General features: G+C 53.6%; 1 protein-coding gene across 1 annotated transcript in view; it reads right to left on the reverse strand.

Annotated features, from left to right (window-relative positions):
* Positions 1 to 1206: 1206 nt before the first annotated feature.
* Positions 1207 to 21017, reverse strand: part of PCOLCE (procollagen C-endopeptidase enhancer) — a 32315-nt gene continuing 12504 nt past the window's right edge. Inside the window, exons 4-9 of the mRNA XM_069947859.1 lie at positions 18715 to 18839; positions 9729 to 9865; positions 9209 to 9591; positions 9055 to 9129; positions 8804 to 8977; positions 1207 to 1454 (exon numbers count right to left, since the gene is read on the reverse strand). Of these exons, the coding sequence (XP_069803960.1) occupies positions 1324 to 1454; positions 8804 to 8977; positions 9055 to 9129; positions 9209 to 9591; positions 9729 to 9865; positions 18715 to 18839 (1025 nt within the window). The 3' untranslated portion in view covers positions 1207 to 1323. The remainder of the gene's footprint in view (positions 1455 to 8803; positions 8978 to 9054; positions 9130 to 9208; positions 9592 to 9728; positions 9866 to 18714; positions 18840 to 21017) is intronic.

Here is a 21017-nt window from a genome sequence, read left to right on the forward strand (position 1 = left end):
CCTCACTGTAATAGTGCCCCCTTTGGTGTCTTTATTGTAATAGTGCCCCCTGTGGTGTCCTCACTGTAATAGTGCCCCCCTGTGGTGTCCTCACTGTCCCTGTGCCCCCTGTGTTGTCCTCACTGTAATAGTGCCCCCTGTGTTGTCCTAACTGTAATAGTGCCTCCTGTGTTGTCCTCACTGTAATAGTGCCCCCTGCGGTGTCCTCACTGTAATAGTGCCCCCTGCGGTGTCCTCACTGTAATAGTGCCCCCTGGGGGGTCCTCACTGTAATAGTGCCCCCTGCTGTGTCCTCACTGTAATAGTGCCCCCTGCGGTGTCCTCACTGTAATAGTGCCCCCTGGGGGGTCCTCACTGTAATAGTGCCCCCTGCTGTGTCCTCACTGTAATAGTGCCCCCTGCGGTGTCCTCACTGTAATAGTGCCCCCTGGGGGGTCCTCACTGTAATAGTGCCCCCTGCTGTGTCCTCACTGTAATAGTGCCCCCTGCGGTGTCCTCACTGTAATAGTGCCCCCTGCTGTGTCCTCACTGTAATAGTGCCCCCTGCGGTGTCCTCACTGTAATAGTGCCCCCTGCGGTGTCTTCACTGTAATAGTGCCCCCTGGGGGGTCCGCACTGTAATAGTGCCCCCTGCGGTGTCCTCACTGTAATAGTGCCCCCTGGGGGGTCCGCACTGTAATAGTGCCCCCTGCGGTGTCCTCACTGTAATAGTGCCCCCTGCGGTGTCCTCACTGTAATAGTGCCCCCTGCGGTGTCCTCACTGTAATAGTGCCCCCTGTGGAGTGCTCGCTGTAATAGTGCCCCCTGCTGTGTCCTCACTGTAATAGTGCCCCCTGCGGTGTCCTCACTGTAATAGTGCCCCCTGCTGTGTCCTCACTGTAATAGTGCCCCCTGCGGTGTCCTCACTGTAATAGTGCCCCCTGGGGGGTCCTCACTGTAATAGTGCCCCCTGTGGAGTGCTCGCTGTAATAGTGCCCCCTGGGGGGTCCTCACTGTAATAGTGCCCCCTGTGGAGTGCTCGCTGTAATAGTGCCCCCTGGGGGGTCCTCACTGTAAGAGTCTAATAGTCTGTATGGGGTTACTGAGAGTCCCTGTAAATGATGGCCACCGTGTACTGTGTGATATGGGGGTGAGTGTGATCAGCTGATCCTGGAGTTTGGGGTGACAATGATCACATGACCCGATCCCTCGCCATCTATGACACCATTACGGTTTGTGTTCTGTTTATTACAGGATGAGAGAACGGACACAATATGGAGGATGAAGCAGGAGCAGCAGTATGGCGGCAGGATGGCGGCGGGGTCACGTGACCAGCTGGCGGTACTAGCACGGCTTCTTGGCGATGTTGCTGAGGATCTGATGCTGCTGAGCGCGGTAACCGATGACAAAGCTGCTCCCTACGATCCTGCCGCGTCCGGCCTCATCCACCTCCCCCATAAAGAGGTAACTGGCACCTGCAGACACAAAGAGGAGGTCACCACTGCTGCAGAGCATTCCTCCCCCGATACATAGTGATATATGCTGCAGAGCATTCCTCCCCAATATATAGTAATATATGCTGCAGAGCATTCCTCCCCCGATACATAGCGATATATGCTGCAGAGCATTCCTCCCCGATACATAGTGATATATGCTGCAGAGCATTCCTCCACAATATATAGTAATATATGCTGCAGAGCATTCCTCCCCGATACATAGTGATATATGCTGCAGAGCATTTCTCCCCAATATATAGTAATATATGCTGCAGAGCATTCCTCCCCCGATACATAGTGATATATGCTGCAGAGCATTCCTCCCCGATACATAGTGATATATGCTGCAGAGCATTCCTCCCCCTGATACATAGTGATATATGCTGCAGAGCATTCCTCCCCCGATACATAGTGATATATGCTGCAGAGCATTCCTCCCCCGATACATAGCGATATATGCTGCAGAGCATTCCTCCCCGATACATAGTGATATATGCTGCAGAGCATTCCTCCACAATATATAGTAATATATGCTGCAGAGCATTCCTCCCCGATACATAGTGATATATGCTGCAGAGCATTTCTCCCCAATATATAGTAATATATGCTGCAGAGCATTCCTTCCCCGATACATAGTGATATATGCTGCAGAGCATTCCTCCCCCGATACATAGTGATATATGCTGCAGAGCATTCCTCCCCCGATACATAATGATATACCTGCGAGCATTCCTCCCCGATACATAGTGATATATGCTGCAGAGCATTCCTCCCCGATACATAGTGATATATGCTGCAGAGCATTCCTCCCCCAATACATAGTGATATACCTGCAGAGCATTCCTCCCCCGATACATAGTTATATATGCTGCAGAGCATTCCCCCCAGACACATAGTGATATATGCTGCAGAGCATTCCTCCCCGATATATAGTGATATATGCTGCAGAGCATTCCTCCCCGATATATAGTGATATATGCTGCAGAGCATTCCTCCCCCGATACATAGTGATATACCTGCAGAGCATTCCTCCCCCGATACATAGTGATATATGCTGCAGAGCATTCCTTCCCTGATACATAATGATATATGCTGCAGAGCATTCCTCTCCCGATATATAGTGATATATCCTGCAGAGCATTCCTCCCCGATACATAGTGATATATGCTGCAGAGCATTCCTCCCCCGATACATACTGATATATGCTGCAGAGCATTCCTCCCCCGATACATAGTGATATACCTGCAGAGCATTCCTCCCCCCGATACATAGTGATATATGCTGCAGAGCATTCCTCCCCTGATACATAGTGATATATGCTGCAGAGCATTCCTCCCCCGATACATAGTGATATATGCTGCAGAGCATTCCTCCCCCGATACATAGTGATGTTCCTGCAGAGCATTCCTCCCCCGATACATAGTGATGTACCTGCAGAGCATTCCTCCCCGATACATAGTGATATATGCTGCAGAGCATTCCTCCCCCTGATACATAGTGATATACCTGCAGAGCATTCCTCCCCCTGATATATAGTGATATACATTGCAGAGCATTCCTCCCCAATATGTAGTGATATATGCTGCATAGCATTCCTTCCCCAATACATAGTGATATATGCTGCAGAGCATTCTTCCCCGATACATAGTGATATATGCTGCAGAGCATTCTTCCCCGATACATAGTGATATATTCTGCAGAGCATTCCTTCCCCCGATACATAATGATATATCTGCGAGCATTCCTCCCCGATACATAGTGATATATGCTGCAGAGCATTCCTCCCCGATACATAGTGATATATGCTGCAGAGCATTCCTCCCCGATACATAGTGATATATGCTGCAGAGCATTCCTCCCCCGATACATAGTGATATATGCTGCAGAGCATTCCTCCCCCGATACATAGTGATATATGCTGCAGAGCATTCCTCCCCCAATACCTAGTGATATATGCTGCAGAGCATTCCTCCCCACTACATAGTGATATATGCTGCAGAGCATTCCTCCCCCCGATACATAGTGATATATTCTGCAGAGCATTCCTTCCCCTAATACATAGTTATATACCTGCAGAGCATTCCTCCCCGATATATAGTGATATATGCTGCAGAGCATTCCTCCCCCGATACATAATGATATACCTGCAGAGCATTCCTCCCCCTAATACATACTGATTTATGCTGCAGAGCATTCCTCCCCCAATATATAGTGATATATTCTGCAGAGCATTCCTCCCCTGATACATAGTAATATATATGCTGCAGAGCATTCTTCCCCCCAATACATAGTTATATACCTGCAGAGCATTCCTCCCCTGATACATAGTGATATATGCTGCAGAGCATTCCTCCCCCGATACATAGTGATATATGCTGCAGAGCATTCCTCCCCGATACAAAGTAATATACCTGCAGAGCATTCCTCCCCCGATACATAGTTATATATGCTGCAGAGCATTCCTCCCCGATACATAGTGATATATGCTGCAGAGCATTCCTCCCCGATATATAGTGATATATTCTGCAGAGCATTCCTCCCCCGATACATAGTGAAATACCTGCAGAGCATTCCTCCCCGATATATATTGATATATTCTGCAGAGCATTCCTCCCCCGATACATAGTGATATATGCTGCAGAACATTCCTCCCCTGATACATAGTGATATACCTGCAGAGCATTCCTCCCCCTGATATATAGTGATATACACTGCAGAGCATTCCTCCCCAAAATCTAGTGATATATTCTGCAGAGCATTCCTACCCCCGATACATAGTAATATATGCTGCAGAGCATTCCTCCCCCCGATACATAGTGATATATGCTGCAGAGCATTCCTCCCCGCTACATAGTGATATATGCTGCAGAGCATTCCTCCCCCTGATACATAGTGATATACCTGCAGAGCATTCCTCCCCCTGATACATAGTGATATATGCTGCAGAGCATTCCTCCCCCGATACATAATGATATACCTGCAGAGCATTCCTCCCCCTAATACATACTGATTTATGCTGCAGAGCATTCAGAGCACACAGCCCCACCAGTCACACACACACACACACACACACACAGCCCCACCAATCACACACACACACACAGCCCCACCAATCACACACACAGCCCCACCAATCACACACACAGCCCCACCAATCACACACACACACACAGCCCCACCAATCACACACACAGCCCCACCAATCACACACACAGCCCCACCAATCACACACACACACACAGCCCCACCAATCACACACACAGCCCCACCAATCACACACACAGCCCCACCAATCACACACACACACACAGCCCCACCAATCACACACACAGCCCCACCAATCACACACACAGCCCCACCAATCACACACACACACACAGCCCCACCAATCACACACACACACACAGCCCCACCAATCAAAAACACACAGCCCCACCAATTACACACACAGCCCCACCAATTACACACACAGCCCCACCAATTACACACACAGCCCCACCAATCACACACACAGCCCCACCAATCACACACACAGCCCCACCAATCACACACACACACACAGCCCCACCAATCACACAGACACACACACACACACACACACACAGCCCCACCAATCAAAAACACACAGCCCCACCAATTACACACACAGCCCCACCAATTACACACACAGCCCCACCAATTACACACACAGCCCCACCAATCACACACACAGCCCCACCAATCACACACACACAGCCCCACCAATCACACACACAGCCCCACCAATCACACACACACACACACACACACACAGCCCCACCAATCACACACACAGCTCCATCAATCACACACACACAGCCCCACCAATCACACACACAGCTCCATCAATCACACACACACACACACACACACACACATACAGCCCCACCAATCACACACACACACACACACACACACACACAGCCCCACCAATCACACACACAGCTCCATTAATCACATACACATACACACACACACAGCCCCACCAATCACACACACAGCCCCACCAATCACACACATGCACACACACACACAGCCCCACCAATCACACACACAGCCACACCAATCACACACAGCCCCACCAATTACACACACAGCCCCACCAATCACACACACAGCCCCACCAATCACACACACACACACACACACACACACAGCCCCACCAATCACACACACAGCCCCACCAATCTCACACACGCACACACACAGCCCCTCCAATTACACACACAGCCCCACCAATCACACACAGCCCCACCAATTAAACACACACAGCCCCACCAATCACACACACACACACACACAGCCCCACCTTTCACACACACACACACACAGCCCACCAATCACACATACACACACACACAGCCCCACCAATCACACACACAGCTCCACCAATCACACACACAGCCCACCAATCACACACACAGCCCCACCAATCACACACACACACACACACACACAGCCCCAACAATCTCACACACACACACACACACAGCCCCACCAATCACAAACACAGCCCCACCAATCACACACACACACACACACACAGCCCCACCAATCACACACACAGCTTCATCAATCACACACACACACACACACACACAGCCCCACCAATCACACACACAGCTCCATCAATCACACACACATACACACAGCCCCACCAATCACACACACACACACACACACACACAAAGCCCCACCAATCACACACACACACACACACACACACACAGCCCCACCAATCACAAACACACAGCCCCACCAATCACACACACACACACACAGCCCCACCAATCACACACACACACACACACACACACAGCCCCACCAATCACACACACAGCTCCATCAATCACACACACACACACACACAGCCCCACCAATTACACACACAGCCCCACCAATCTCACACACTAACACACACACACACACATACAGCCTACCAATCACACACACTTACACACACAGCCCCACCAATTACACACACAGCCCCACCAATCACACACAGCCCCACCAATCACACACACAGCTCCATCAATCAATCACACACACACACACACACACACACACACACAGCCCCACCAATCACACACACACACACACAGCCCCACCAATCACACACACACACACAGCCCCACCAATCACACACACAGCTCCATCAATCACACACACACACAGCCCCACCAATCACACACACACACACACAGCCCCACTAATCACACACAGCCCCACCAATCTCACACACACACACACACACAGCCCACCAATCACACACACTTACACACACAGCCCCACCAATCACACACACACACACACACAGCCCACCAATCACACACACACACACACACACACACACACACACACACAGCCCTACCAATCACACACACAGCCCCACCAATCTCACACACACACACACAGACCCTCCAATTACACACACAGCCCCACCAATCACACACACACACACACACACACACAGAGCCCCACCAATTAAACACACACAGCCCCACCTCTCACACCCACACAGCCCACCAATCACACAGACACACACACACACACACACACACAGCCCCACCAATCACACACACACACACACACACACACACAGCCCCACCTCTCACACACACACAGCCCACCAATCACACAGACACACACACCCACAGCCCACCAATCACACACACAGCTCCACCAATCATACAGTAAATCAAGTTCTCCTGGTTAAGGGTCCTATTCCACGGGCCGAGCAGGGCCCGATCAACAATGTAAACGAGCGACGATCTGCTAGATCGCCGCTCGTTTACTGGGCCTATTCCACGGCCCGATGATGGTTGTTCTTGCAGCCCTTGCAGCATCATACATTACCTGTCCAGGCTTCTTCTCTGCACTTCATCCCCGGGTCCCGCACGCTCTATCTTCCGAATGGCCGGTCAGCTGACAGGCCACACTCAGCCAATCACAGGCTGCGGCGGTCCCGGCCTGTGATTGGCTGAGCGCTCCGTCAGCTGACCGGCCATTCGGAAGATAGAGCGCGCGGAAACCGGGGATGAAGACAGCGCGGAGAAGAAGCTTGGACAGGTAATGTATGATGCTGCTGCGCTTCTGAAATCATCGGTCGCCCGCCGCGCACCCCTATTCAACCGTAGCGATGCGCAGTGGGGGAACGAAGATTTTAGGTCTGGCCCTAAATGAACGATCAGCCGATGACACTATCATCGGCTGATCGTTCTCTCTATTTCACCAAACGATAATCGGATGAATCGGGCCAAATGGGGCTGATCCGGCCGATTATCGTTACTGTGGGATAGGGCCCTCAGTCATTGGACTATTCTTTCGCTCCTGCGCCCACACCTGTTCACACTTATCCAAACCTTGAGCGTAGTGCCTGTGTGTCTGGGGGGAGGATTCCAACACCACTCCTGGCCACTGTGACAAGTGCCCAAGTGACCCTACACCTACGCAGCAGCCACAACACCGCATAGCTACTCCAACATACGGCATGTATCCTGCAGATTATTGCACCCCTGATCTGCAGCACATGGCTCTGTCCTCTCTACCACCTGATACTGTGATATATCCTGCAGATTATTACACCCCTGACCTCTCTTCAGCACATCGCTCTGTCCTCTCTACCACCTGATACTGTGATATATCCTGCAGATTATTATACCCCTGGCCTCTCTTCAGCACATGGCTCTGTCCTCTCTACCTCCTGACACATAGTGATATATCCTGCAGATTATTGCCCCCCTGATCTGCAGCACATGGCTCTGTCCTCTCTACCTCCTGATACTGTGATATATCCTGCAGATTATTACACCCCTGACCTCTCTTCAGCACATCGCTCTGTCCTCTCTACCACCTGATACTGTGATATATCCTGCAGATTATTATACCCCTGACCTCTCTTCAGCACATCGCTCTGTCCTCTCTACCTCCTGATACTGTGATATATCCTGCAGATTATTACACCCCTGACCTCTCTTCAGCACATCGCTCTGTCCTCTCTACCACCTGATACTGTGATATATCCTGCAGATTATTATACCCCTGACCTCTCTTCAGCACATGGCTCTGTCCTCTCTACCTCCTGATACTGTGATATATCCTGCAGATTATTACACCCCTGACCTCTCTGCAGCACATCGCTCTACCCTTTCCACCTCCTGACACATAGTGATATATCCTGCAGATTGTTGCACCCCTGACCTCTCTGCAGCACATCGCTCTGTCCTCTCCACCTCCTGACACATAGTGTAATATACTGCAGATTATTGCACCCCTGATCTGCAGCACATTTCATGGTCCTGTGTACCCACCCTTCTTCAGGATGGGGCACTTGGGGCACTCGTTGATGACCTGGACGCTCATGGTCTTGCCGGCCTCCTGGACGCTCAGGTCTCCTGTCTTGTAGGTTTGGATGATGTTGACACTTGCCAGCAGTGTGCCCTCCACCTCGCCCTTCACCAGGGTCTTCACGGTCCCGGTCAGCACTGCAGCACGAGAGACAAAGGTCACCGTACCCCATAAGGACTGCACCCACTATGCCTGCCGACCCCGGCCCCCTTACCAAACTGATTGGCACAGAAATGGCTTCCTAATGTCCCGGTCTTACGGCACTTCTCAGGGCACTTGGCATCTGCTCCTATAATGGGCAAAAATAAGACTGGTGAGACCTCCCAGGATTGTCGTCTCCTTTCTGGGCGGACATGGACCACCCTCACCTGCGGCTGCTGTTCCTCTCACTTTCGGCTTGGGTGTGCTGGCAGCTTTGGTGGGTTTAGGCTTGGCTGTGGGCTTGGCTGTGGGCTTAGGCTTGGCTGTGGGTTTAGGCTTGGCTGTGGGTTTAGGCTCAGCTGTGGGTTTAGGCTTGGCTGTGGGTTTCTGGGTGGGCTTTGCTGTGGGTTTTGGGGTGGGCTTAGCTTTCGGGGGTGTCTTTGTTCCAGCTGGGCGGCCGGCACTACTTGTGGTGGGTTTGGTCTCAGAGGTCTTCTTGGGCACTTCAGACACATGCTTCATCCTGTAGATGGCCTCGAATCCGTCGGCCGTGACACTGAGGTCAGAGACAAACTGGACCAGCATCTCGTTCCCCTCTGAGTAGATGGTGCTGGAAGAGAGAAGAAGTGGTCACCTGATCTCAGTCCTCTATACCTCCCCATCCCACCAGCAGGGGGCGCAGTTAGAGATCCAGTCAGATCTGTATCAGGACCATGTGACTGCTGCCGTATACACCCCCATACTCACTTTGGGGGAATATCGCCACAGAATTTCCCAATTTGCAGGTTGTTGTCACTCATTCCACCATTGAACACGGCCAAGTAGTCGTATCGGCAGTAGCTGTCATCTTCTATGTCAAATTTTCCAAAAGACAGCTCGATTACCTGAGACACAAAAGAAGGGGGTCAATGTCCATCATACAGACCTTCCCCACCAACCCACTGGTGTCAGCGATCCATTACTCAGACCGCCCCACCAACCCACTGGTGTCAGTGTCCATCATACAGACCACTCCCACCAACCCACTAGTGTCAACATCCATCATACAGACCACCCCCACCAACCCACTGGTGTCAACGTCCATCATATAGACCTTCCCCACCAACCCACTGGTGTCAACGTCCATCATACAGACCACCCCCACCAACCCACTGTGTCAGTGTCCATCATACAGACCTTCCCCACCAACCCACTGGTGTCAGCGATCCATTACTCAGACCGCCCCACCAACCCACTGGTGTCAGTGTCCATCATACAGACCACTCCCACCAACCCACTGGTGTCAACATCCATCTTACAGACCACCCCCACCAACCCACTGGTGTCAACGTCCATCATATAGACCTTCCCCACCAACCCACTGGTGTCAACGTCCATCATACAGACCACCCCCACCAACCCACTGTGTCAGTGTCCATCATACAGACCTTCCCCACCAAACCACTGGTGTCAGTGTCCATCATACAGACCAACCCACTGGTGTCAGCGATCCATTACTCAGACCGCCCCACCAACCCACTGGTGTCAACGTCCATCATACAGACCACTCCCATCAACCCACTGATGTCAACATCCATCATACAGACCACCCCCACCAACCCACTGGTGTCATCGATTCATTACTCAGACCGCCCCCACCAACCCACTGGTGTCAACGTCCATCATACAGACCACCCCCATCAACCCACTGGTGTCAGCGATCCATTACAAAGACCGCCCCACCAATCCACTGGTGTCAACGTTCATCATACAGACCACCTCCACCAACCCACGGGTGTCAGCGAACCATTACTCAGACTGCCCCACCAACCCACTGGTGTCAACGTCCATCATACAGACCACCCCCACCAACCCACTGGTGTCAGTGTCCATCATAAAGACCTTCCCCACCAACCCACTGGTGTCAGTGTTCATCATACAGACCACTCCTACCAACCCACTGGTGTCAACGTCCATCATACAGACCTTCCCCACCAACCCACTGGTGTCAACATCCATCATTCAGACCACCCAACCAAACCACTGGTGTCAACGTCCATCATACAGACCACCCCCACCAACCCACTGGTGTCAGTGTCCATCATACAGACCACCCCCACCAACCCACTGGTGTCAGTGTCCATCATACAGACCTTCCCCACCAACCCACTGGTGTCAGTGTCCATCATACAGACCTTCCCCACCAAACCACTGGTGTCAACGTCCATCATACAGACCACCCCCACCAACCCACTGGTGTCAGTGTCCATCATACAGACCTTCCCCACCAACCCACTGGTGTTAGTGTCCATCATACAGACCTTCCCCACCAAACCACTGGTGTCAACGTCCATCATACAGACCACCCCCACCAACCCACTGGTGTCAGTGTCCATCATACAGACCACCCCCACCAACCCACTGGTGTCAGCGATCTTACTCAGACCGCCCCACCAACCCACTGGTGTCAACGTCCATCATACAGACCACCCCCACCAACCCACTGGTGTCAACGTCCATCATACAGACCACCCCCACCAACCCATTGGTGTCAGTGTCCATCATATAGACCTTCCTCACCAACCCACTGGTGTCAGCGATCCATTACACAGACTGCCCCACCAACCCACTGGTGTCAACTTCCATCAAACAGACCACCCCCACCAACCCACTGGTGTCAGCGATCCATCATACAGACCACCCCCACCAACCCACTGGTGTCAGCGATCCATTACACAGACCGCCCCACTAACCCACTGGTGTCAACGTCCATCATACAGACCACCCCCACCAACCCACTGGTGTCAGTGTCCATCATACAGACCACCCCCACTGGTGTCAGCGTGTGGTGTCCTACCACGGGTATTGCTATTGGTTACACCCCTCGCAAAAACCTGTACTTATTGTAAGTAGTGATGTAGTAGTGATAAACAAGATTTTGCTATTGTAAGTCTATGCACTTAGTTGCTGCACAGCTGAAGTGTGCAAAGGGTTATTGGTTGCCTGTATGTCACATGGATTTGTTAACTTATAAGTGTCTCCTTCTTCTGTCTTATCATCTCTTTCTTTACTTCTTCTATATGCACTGTTCACCCATTCACAGCGCACCTTACAGGGAGCTGTAGATAAGAAGTCACGTGGGCTTAGTAGGGGAAGGACGCAAGCTAGAACGCTCCCTACAGTGGTTCCTTTGGGCCCTTGCCCTCTGCCAGGTCCCCCAGCCTTAAAGAGTAGTCTTAGTCAGGTTCCTGTATGGTGAGGAAGCAAGACACGACGCACCTAACAGTTTCTCTTCAAGTAACTAGGAAGTGTTAAAAGGGAGAGAGGACAAGTCAGAGATCACCTCAACCCACGCTGTGGACTAGGAGAGTCACAGTGCAGGACACTATCCACAAAGGCAAAAAGCTAGGAACTGATCCGGTGTAACGTCTGGAGTCGTGGATCCACTGAACCGTCACTAGCGATGGCACTAACCTCACCAGGGAGCGGAGTCTAAGGGGCCGCTGGTTTTCACCAGAGCCCGCCGCAAGGCGGGATGGACTTGCTGCGGCAGGCGACCCCCAGGTCGCTACCCCTGGCTCGGTTGCTAGTGACAGCAGGCGAGGCGTGGCAGGAGCAGTAGGCAGAAGATAGTGCAGGCAGAGGTCTGTAGGCGTAACCGCAGGTGGCAGACAGTACTCAGGAAACAACGGGTTAAGTAGCGGGCAGGAACTAGGGACCGGGACAGTGGACAGGAACTGGGAACAAGGACTGAGGTCAGGAACAACAGGGAGCTGGGCCAAACGCTATGGGAAGCATGTAGAGGCTCCAACACCTGAGGTGGGGCAGGGCTGGAATTTATAGGAGAGTGTGTGGGCTGTGACCAATTAGGGGCGGACTGCCCCTTTAACTCCGAGACAGCCGTCGCTCGCGCACCCTAAGAGGCGGGGACGCGCGCGCTGGCCGACACAGCGACGGACAGGAGCGGGGCGAGGTGAGGCGCCCCCAGGGGCCGAAGTGGCAGCAGCGCCGGGTCCCTGCACATGGACACCGGCGGCTGCAGGACAGGGTGAGGGGGTGCGCCGGCGGTCCGGAGCGCAGGACGCCGCTGCAGCCCTGACAGTACCCCCCCTCCCCTTTGGCCTCCCCCTCTTTCTAGCCTGCAAGAATCCCTTGAGAAGGTCCCGATCCAGGATATTAGACTCAGGTTCCCAGGATCTCTCCTCAGGACCAAAACCTTTCCAGTCCACTAGGAAAAAACGTCTTCCTCTGACAGTTTTCATGGCCAGAATGTCTTTAACAATGTAGACGTCGTCTGAGACGGCTTGTGGAGCAGAGGACGAGGATTTGTTGGAGAATCGGTTGAGGACCACTGGCTTTAAGAGGGAAAAATGTAAGGCGTTTGGGATTCGCATAGTAGGGGGTAGACGGAGTTTGTAGGTGACTGGGTTGATGCGTTTTAGCACCGAGAAAGGACCGAGGAATTGAGGACCCAACTTGTAGCTGGGAATCTTGAGTCAGACATATTTGGCCGAGAGCCAGACTTTGTCACCTGGGAGAAAGTTTGTGGCAGGTCTCCTTCTCTTATCCGCCTGGTCCTTCATGCGGTCAGATGCCTTGAGCAAAGATTGTCGAGTCTGTTCCCAGATCAACTGCAGGTCAGAAAACAATTCCTCCATGGCTGGGACCTCGGAGGATGGAGAGAGAGGCAGAGGAGGGCGAGGGTGATGCCCATAGACCACATAGAAGGGTGACTTGCCTGTGGAACTCGAGTCCAGATGGTTGTAGGAAAACTCTGCCCATGGAAGTAGGCTGGACCAGTTGTCTTGGCGAGCTGAGACAAAATGACGTAGATAATTGCCCAGGATCTGGTTGACCCTCTCGCGTTGCCCGTTGGTCTGGGGGTGATAGGCAGATGAAAAGTCCAAATTCACTTGGAGCTGTGAGCAGAGGGCACGCCAAAACTTTGAAACAAATTGTGAGCCTCTGTCGGACACGATGTGAAGGGGAAGACCATGTAAGCGGAAGATGTGTTGAAAGAACAACTGGGCCAGACGGGGAGCAGATGGAAGTCCAGGAAGAGACACAAAATGAGACATCTTGGAGAAGCGGTCAGTGACCACCCAAATGACTGTGTTTCCCGCAGATGGAGGCAAGTCTGTGACAAAGTCCATGCCTATGTGGCACCAAGGACGGCTTGGAACTGGCAAGGGCTGTAATAGGCCGGCAGGCCTTAGTCGGGAGGACTTGTTTTTGGCACAGATTGTACAGGAAGCCACAAAGTCTTTGACATCTTGAAAAAGGCTGGGCCACCAGTAGTGGCGGGAGATCAGTTGCCCGGTCTTTTGGACTCCAGGGTGCCCAGCCACCAATGAGGAGTGTCCCCACAGAATCCTTTCTCGAAGCGCAGGGCGAACATAGGTCTTTCCGGGGGGTACTCCCTGAAGAGCCGAAGTGGCGACTGGCATCAGACGATCGGGAGGTATGATGTGGCGAGGAGAGTCCTCTTGTCCCATGACATCAGATGCTCGGGAGAGAGTATCGGCTTTCACGTTCTTCTCAGCCGGACGAAAATGGATAACAAAGTTGAAACGTGAAAAGAAAAGCGACCACCTGGCCTGCCGGGGATTGAGGCGTTGGGCCGATTGGAGGTAGAGAAGGTTCTTGTGGTCCGTATAGATGTTGACCGGATGCCTAGCCCCCTCTAGGAGATGACGCCACTCCTCCAGTGCCAGCTTAATCGCCAAGAGTTCTCGGTCGCCAATAGTATAGTTCCTCTCAGCAGGGGAAAAAGTCTTTGAGAAGAACCCACAGGTTCTGGTCTTGCCTGATGCGTCCTTTTACGACAGGACGGCTCCAGCACCCACTGAAGAAGCGTCGACCTCAAGTGAAAACGACTTGGTGGCATCCGGGCGGACTAGAGCAGGGGCAGAGGCAAAGGTCGACTTTAGGCTAGTGAAGGCTTGCTCGGCCTCAGGTGGCCAATTCCTGGGATCCGCCTTCTTCTTAGTGAGAACCACGATGGGTGCGACCAGGGTAGAGAAATGTGGGATGAACTGCCGATAGTAGTTGGCAAATCCTAGGAGGCGTTGGATAGCTCTGAGTCCCACGGGACGTGGCCACTGGAGAACAGCTGGATCCATCTGTAGACCTCAATCAGAGACAATATAGCCAAGAAACGGAAGGCTGCGCTGATGGAAAACGCACTTCTCCAGCTTGGCGTACAAACGATTGGCCCATAGTCTTTGTAGGACCTGACGTACTTGGATCTCGTGAGTCTGCTGGTCAGGGGAGAAGACCAGAATGTCGTCGAGATAGACGATGACGCAGACATAGAGGAGGTCACGGAATATGTCATTGACGAACTCCTGGAAGACCGCTGGGGCATTGCATAGGCCGAATGGCATGACCAGGTATTCGTAGTGCCCATCTCTGGTGTTAAAAGTGGTTTTCCATTCGTCTCCTTCACAAATACGGATTAAATTGTACGCTCCCCTGAGATCCAGCTTAGAGAAGATCCTGGCTCCACGGAGACGGTCGAACAGTTCGGGGATAAGTGGAAGAGGATATCGGTTCTTGACAGTCACCTTATTTAGGCCCCGGTAGTCTATGCATGGGCGGAGAGAACCGTCCTTCTCCTGCACAAAGAAGAATCCTGCGCCAGCAGGGGACATGGATTTGCGGATGAAACCCTTCTGTAAGTTTTCCCGGATGTAGGAGGACATGGCCTCAGTCGCGGGTACGGAGAGAGGGTACACCCGACCTCGTGGAGGAGAAGTTCCAGGAAGGAGGTCTATGGGACAAACGTACGTCCGGTGAGGGGGCAGAGAATCCGCCTCCTTGGCAGAGAAGACATCAGCCAAGTCTTGGTATTCCGCCGGTAGGCCGGGTAGAGGCTTGACGGAGTCAGGTGACGTCATAGAGCACTTGGGCTGAGAAGGCTTCAGACACCGGTTTGGACAGTGAGAATCTCCCCGATTCTCCAGTCTAGCTTAGGGGCATGTAATTGCAGCCAAGGAAGGCCCAGGAGGATGTCGGAAGAGGAATGGCGCAAGACGTAGAAGGAGATCTTCTCCTGATGTAAAGCGCCTACCTGGAGGACTAGAGGTACAGTCTGGTAGTGTACAGCTTCGGTGAGTGTCTCGCCCGTGACCGAGGAGATAGACAGGGATCGGGCTAGCTGGGTCACGGGTAGCCGCCATCTTTGGACCAATGTGGCTGCAATGAAACTGCCTGCCAGAGTCTATGAAGGCAGTAGTCTGGTGAGTTTGTCCTGAGGGTGTCTGGATGGACACTGGCAAAGACAACCTTGGAGAGGTGGCATTCACACCTAGGGAGGCCTCTCCCACCGGTCCTAGGTGTGAGCGTTTCCCGGACGCTTGAGGACGTTGGGGACATCACTGCCGGAAGTAATCAGGGTCACCGCAGTAGAGGCAGAGATTCAGCTCCAGACGACGAGTTCTCATCAGGCGTCAGGCAAGCTCGTTCCACCTGCATAGGAACCTCAGGAGTCTGGGACACCGGAATGACAGGATTCTGGAGGACCGGCACCAGCTGGTGATGGCGACGGGACAGGCTCAGTCGCCGTTCTTGCCGGACCTCCTCCTCTCTCTCAGAAAAACGAGTATCGACCCTGGTGGCCAGTAGGATAAGTTCGTTCAGGGAGGTAGGAAGGTCTCGGGCAGAGAGCACGTCCTTCACCCGACTGGACAGGCCCTTCTTGAAGGTGGCTACTAGAGCGGCCCCATTCCAGTCTAGCTCTGCTGCCAGCGTGCGGAATTGGATGGCATAGTCGCCAACGGAGGAACTCCCTTGTGAGAGATTGAGTAGAGCAGTCTCTGCTGAAGACGCACGGGCAGGTTCCTCAAAGACCGAGCGAAACTCTGCCAGGAAGGTTTGGAGATTGGCAGTAATCGGGTCATCTCGGTCCCACAGTGGCGTGGCCCAGGCCAGAGCTCTACCCTCCAAGAGGCTGATGATGAAAGCCACTTTAGAGCGTTCAGTGGAGAACTGGCTGCTTAAAAGTTCAATGTGCATGGTGTATTGAGTCAGGAATCCCCTGCACAACTTGGGGTCACCACCGTATTTGCTCAGGAGAGCCAGTCGAAGTTTCGAAGAGGCAGCAGGAGGTGGTGTGCGCTGGTCTGTAGTATGCTGCTGTAAGGCGGCAGTCAATTGCTGGATGTGCTGCGATTGCTGCTGGATCTGCTGAGCCTGTTGGGTGACCACTCTGGCTACGTCACGGATGTCAGGCACCTCGCCGGGATCCATGGTTGGAGCCTACTGTAACGCCTGGAGTCGTGGATCCACTGAACCGTCACTAGCGATGGCACTAACCTAACCAGGGAGCGGAGTCTAAGGGGCCGCTGGTTTTCACCACAGCCCGCCGCAGGGCGGGATAGAATTGCTGCGGCAGGCGACCCGCAGGTCGCTACCCCTGGCTCGGTTGCTAGTGACAGCAGGCGAGGCGTGGCAGGAGCAGTACTGGTAGGGAAACGGGTGGTTCATTCCGACAAGAGTCGATGCAGGGGCACAAGTGTTCTCTCAAGTATTCATCTCTCTCTACCTCATCCTCCAACATCCCAGCAGAGCACAGTACTACTTGGGTTGGGACTCTTACAACATCCTCCTCTTTGCTCCTCTGATTCTTCTGTATACCTCTCAACACACAACCCAGTCAGCACGACTGTACTCCTCGCTGTACTCCTATCACAGATCTGGATCCTGTAGGATTAAGTTCACATTAAGTGTACTGTATCCTGTCTATGCACAGCTGTATATTCTGCTGCACACAAGTATCTTCAGAGTAAACAAGAGATTATTTATGGTAAAGAGACCCTGTGATTCTTCGCCCCCCACCGGCACAGTGTACACCTCATCCTTGGGACATTTCCCCTTTCTGTGGGTGGCAGTACCAATAGTCCGGAAGGGTCACTACACCACTCCGGCCCACCGTGATAACAACCCAAGGGACTCTGTAGCAGCCCGACAGGACACTGACCACAGGGGAACAAGGTGTATCCGGCCCTTTAAAATAAAAGCAGGTGTGCCACCATACCTGTGTGCCCGAGCAGCACTGGCATCACGACACCACACCCTAGGGTTCGGCTACATCTCGGCCAACCACCACTCTACCATCTAGCAAGTGACCGGCTTTACCACCACCATAACACCGCGGGGGCTCACCACAAGTGTCCATAATAGATGCCACCCCCACCAACCCACTGGTGTCAGCGATCCATAATACAGACCACCCCACCAACCCACTGGTGTCAGCGATCCATAATACAGACCACCTCCACCAACCCACTGGTGTCAGCGATCCATAATACAGACCACCTCCACCAACCCACTGGTGTCAGCGATCCATAATACAGACCACCCCCACCAACCCACTGGTGTCAGCGATCCATAATACAGACCACCTCCACCAACCCACTGGTGTCAGCGATCCATAATACAGACCACCTCCACCAACCCACTGGTGTCAGCGATCCATAATACAGACCACCCCCACCAACCCACTGGTGTCAGCGATCCATAATACAGACCACCTCCACCAACCCACTGGTGTCAGCGATCCATAATACAGACCACCTCCACCAACCCACTGGTGTCAGCGATCCATAATAAGTACCACCCCCGCCAACCCACTGGTGTCAGCGATCCATAATACAGACCACCCCCACCAACCCACTGGTGTCAGCGATCCATAATACAGACCACCCCCGCCAACCCTCAGTTAGCCATCTTGTGGAATCGGGGCAGTTCTTACCTGGTCCTTTGGGGCCACAATATGCCAGGAGCAGCTTACACCACTGGGGTAATTGTTTTCCGGCCAGTTGGGGCTTGCGACACTTCCTTGGGGTTTCTCCAGCTTCCCCCCACACAGCCGGCTGTCTGTAATAAACATATTATACACTGAGCACCACATTTGCAGCACCATGGTCACCCTGCAGGGGGCGCTCTCCCACCACACATATATTACACTGACCCCCCCCACATCTGCAGCACCATGGTCACCCTGCAGGGGGTGCTCTCCCACCACACATATATTACACTGAGCCCCACATCTGCAGCACCATGGTCACCCTGCAGGGGGCGCTCTCCCACCACACATATATTACACTGACCCCCCCATCTGCAGCACCATGGTCACCCTGCAGGGGGCGCTCTCCCACCACACATATATTACACTGAGCCCCACATCTGCAGCACCATGGTCACCCTGCAGGGGGCGCTCTCCCACCACACATATATTACACTGACCCCCTCCCCCCACATCTGCAGCACCATGGTCACCCTGCAGGGGGCGCTCTCCCACCACACATATATTACACTGAGCCCCACATCTGCAGCACCATGGTCACCCTGCAGGGGGCGCTCTCCCACCACACATATATTACACTGAGCCCCACATCTGCAGCACCATGGTCACCCTGCAGGGGGCGCTCTCCCACCACACATATATTACACTGACCCCCACATCTGCAGCACCATGGTCACCCTGCAGGGTGCGCTCTCCCACCACACATATATTACACTGACCCCCCCCCCCCCCCCCCCCCCACATCTGCAGCACCATGGTCACCCTGCAGGGGGCGCTCTCCCACCTCACATATATCACACTGCCCCACCCCCCACCCCCCCCCCCCCCCACATCTGCAGCACCATGGTCACCCTACAGGGGGCGCTCTCCCACCACACATATATTACACTGACCCCCCACATCTGCAGCACCATGGTCAACCTGCAGGGGGCGCTCTCCCACCACACATATATTACACTGCCCCCCCCCCCACATCTGCAGCACCGTGGTCACCCTACAGGGGGCGCTCTCCCACCACACATATATTACACTGACCCCCCACATCTGCAGCACCATGGTCAACCTGCAGGGGGCGCTCTCCCACCACACATATATTACACTGACCCCCCCACCCCCACCCCTCCACATCTGCAGCACCATGGTCACCCTACAGGGGGCGCTCTCCCACCACACATATATTACACTGACCCCCCCACATCTGCAGCACCATGGTCACCCTGCAGGGGGTGCTCTCCCACCACACATATATTACAGCCCCCCCCCCCATCTGCAGCACCATGGTCACCCTACAGGGGGCGCTCTCCCACCACACATATATTACACTGACCTCCCCCCCCCCCATCTGCAGCACCATGGTCACCCTACAGGGGGCGCTCTCCCACCACACATATATTACACTGACCCCCCCACATCTGCAGCACCATGGTCACCCTGCAGGGGGTGCTCTCCCACCACACATATATTACACTGACCCCCCCCCCCCACCCCTCCACATCTGCAGCACCATGGTCACCCTGCAGGGGGTGCTCTCCCACCACATATATATTACACTGACCCCCCCACATCTGCAGCACCATGGTCACCCTACAGGGGGCGCTCTCCCACCACACATATATTACACTGACCCCCCCCACATCTGCAGCACCATGGTCACCCTGCAGGGGGCGCTCTCCCACCACACATATATTACACTGACCCCCCCACATCTGCAGCACCATGGTCACCCTGCAGGGGGCGCTCTCCCACCCCACATATATTACACTGACCCCCCCCACACACACACATCTGCAGCACCATGGTCACCCTGCAGGGGGCGCTCTCCCACCACACATATATTACACTGACCTCCCCCCCCCCCATCTGCAGCACCATGGTCACCCTGCAGGGGGCGCTCTCCCACCACACATATATTACACTGCCCCCCCCCCCATCTGCAGCACCATGGTCACCCTGCAGGGGGCGCTCTCCCACCACACATATATTACACTCCCCCCCCCCCCCCCCCCCCATCTGCAGCACCATGGTCACCCTGCAGGGGGTGCTCTCCCACCACACATATATTACAGCCCCCCCCCCATCTGCAGCACCATGGTCACCCTACAGGGGGCGCTCTCCCACCACACATATATTACACTGACCCCCACATCTGCAGCACCATGGTCACCCTGCAGGGGGCGCTGTCCCACCACACATATATTACACTGACCCCCACATCTGCAGCACCATGGTCACCCTGCAGGGGGCGCTCT

This window comes from Dendropsophus ebraccatus, chromosome 1, assembly GCF_027789765.1.
Source record: "Dendropsophus ebraccatus isolate aDenEbr1 chromosome 1, aDenEbr1.pat, whole genome shotgun sequence".
In the NCBI taxonomy this organism is placed as follows: domain Eukaryota; kingdom Metazoa; phylum Chordata; class Amphibia; order Anura; family Hylidae; genus Dendropsophus; species Dendropsophus ebraccatus.